At 34.3% G+C, this 2,079-nt stretch overlaps 1 protein-coding gene across 1 annotated transcript in view; it reads left to right on the top strand.

Moving 5' to 3' along the window:
• LOC107689458 (nuclear receptor coactivator 1) overlaps positions 1-2,079 on the top strand; it is a 70,136-nt gene that overhangs the window by 33,167 nt on the left and 34,890 nt on the right. Inside the window, exon 5 of the mRNA XM_016487454.1 lies at positions 113-279. Within this exon, the coding sequence (XP_016342940.1) occupies positions 113-279 (167 nt within the window). The remainder of the gene's footprint in view (positions 1-112; positions 280-2,079) is intronic.

Here is a 2,079-nt window from a genome sequence, read left to right as displayed (position 1 = left end):
AAAATATTTCAAAATACATCATGTATGATTGTAAAGTACAGTGCTTAAGTTTCTTTTAAGTATGTTCTAAAAATTGTACAATTCTCTTTGTTTGTTCCTGTTTGTATGGTAGTGTGGAGAAGCGACGGCGTGAGCTGGAGTGCCGCTACATTGACGAACTGGCTGAGTTACTGTCGGCCAACATGAGTGACATTGCCAGCTTGAACGTGAAGCCGGACAAATGCCACATCTTAAAGAGCACCGTGGAGCAGATCCAGCAGATCAAACGGCGCGAGCAGGGTGAGTAGCCAGTGTCCATGCTTTTCCTTTGGGGCTGTGCGTAGGCTGCGCACAAGTATTTCCATATACTTCACAGCACAGACAGGAAATTGACTGCAAAAAGTTTAGTGCTTATGATGGTTGGTTTGTTGACATGCCTAATCTGATAAGAACTTGTGTTCCTTCAGTCATCTTCAAGATAAATTAGCATTACAAGAAATAATGTTTAATGTATAATACAGTACAAAAGGTTTTAATCTGGTTGTTAGACTGGCTGTAAATCACAGTGGTGAGAACGACATTGGCACTCCTTTTTTAGGAGCTTCTAAATGCGCAGGGCTTTTACTGAGATATTTTGGGGGGCCCAGAGGATGTTATTATTTGCTTGCCTGTTTGGTTTGTTTTAATCAGTAACTGGACAGAGCTCTTAGACAAACGAGTATTATGTCCAAGACACAGTCAGTGATTAAGTAAATGTTTGAAGATCTGCTGGGATTTTGACTTTCTGTACACCGTAAAAAAGTTTGGAGTCAGTCATTTTTGATTTGATTTGATTTGATTTTTAGAAATAGTTGTATTCTGCGAGGATTCATTAAACTGATTAAAAGTGACAGTAAAGACATTTATAATGTTAAAAAAGATTTATATTTCAAATAAATGCTTTTTAACTTTATATTCATCAAAAAAATCGTGAATAAAAGGTTTCATGGTTTCATGGATTTCAAAAAAATATTAAGCAGCACAGCCATTTACAACTCTGATAATAAGAAATCAGCTTATTAGAATGATTTCTGAAGGATCATGTGACACTAAAGACTGGAGAAATGGCTAGAGTAAATTACTATTTAAAATATATTAAAATAGAAAATAGTTCTTTTAAATTGTAATAATATTTCACAATTTTTCAATGTTTTACTGTATTCTTGATAAAATAAATGCAGCTTTGGTGAGTATAAGAGACATTTCTCAGAAACATAAATAGTAGTGTATTATTGTATAGTAGTGTAGAATAGAATTGTGTATATGTAGAATATTGTGTATATATAGAATTGTGTATATATAGAATAGAATTGTAGTATAGAATAGGGGTGTCAAAATGGCTGAAAAACTAAATTCGAATTTTATTCAAATTTAAAATGCATAATTTCAGTTAGGGTGAAGAAAAGCTTTTGGCTTCTCTTCTGAGGCCACAAGAGGGTGCATCGAGCAAAATATTACTAATGCACGTTTATTCAAAGCATAAGATAACATGACTATCTGTGAAAAAAGTGCATAATGTTTAAAATAATGTCTATAAACCAATTATAAATAAGTTACTTAAACAACTATAAACAAAACAGCATCATGTTTGTATGCATAGTTTAATACAAAAGGTGGAAAGCCAATCACACAGAGTACATTTTTCATTTAAAAACATGAGATACAGTGGGATGGGGGAAAAAAACCCACCATAAAGTCTCGAGATATGTTTTTTTCAAAGTTGAACTTGCATTAATTTTATATGACTTTCTAAACATGCGGCTCTTTTGTGCGAGACACGAGTGCAACGCTGATAAATGTCCCTCTAGAAAATGCGCGAAATATGTGTTCTGTGTGAACTGCTTGGTTTCAGTTTTGATGTATCTTCTCCGCATTGATGTTCTCTTTTTCTGCAATATTTTTAAAGGGGTCATTTTAAAGTTTTCCTTTCTCTTTGGAGTGTTACAAGCTGATTGTGCATAGATAAGATCCCTGAAGTTGCAAAGACTAAAGAGATATTCTTTATCAAAGTTAAGACTCTGCCACGCCCCCCTAAAATGGCTCGTTCTAACACGCCCCCAC

The sequence above is a fragment of the Sinocyclocheilus anshuiensis genome, unplaced genomic scaffold (assembly GCF_001515605.1).
Source record: "Sinocyclocheilus anshuiensis isolate Anshui unplaced genomic scaffold, SAMN03320099.WGS_v1.1 scaffold1480, whole genome shotgun sequence".
NCBI lineage: Eukaryota > Metazoa > Chordata > Actinopteri > Cypriniformes > Cyprinidae > Sinocyclocheilus > Sinocyclocheilus anshuiensis.
Note: the sequence above shows the minus strand (reverse complement) of the source record. Positions and strands in the feature narration are given on the sequence as shown.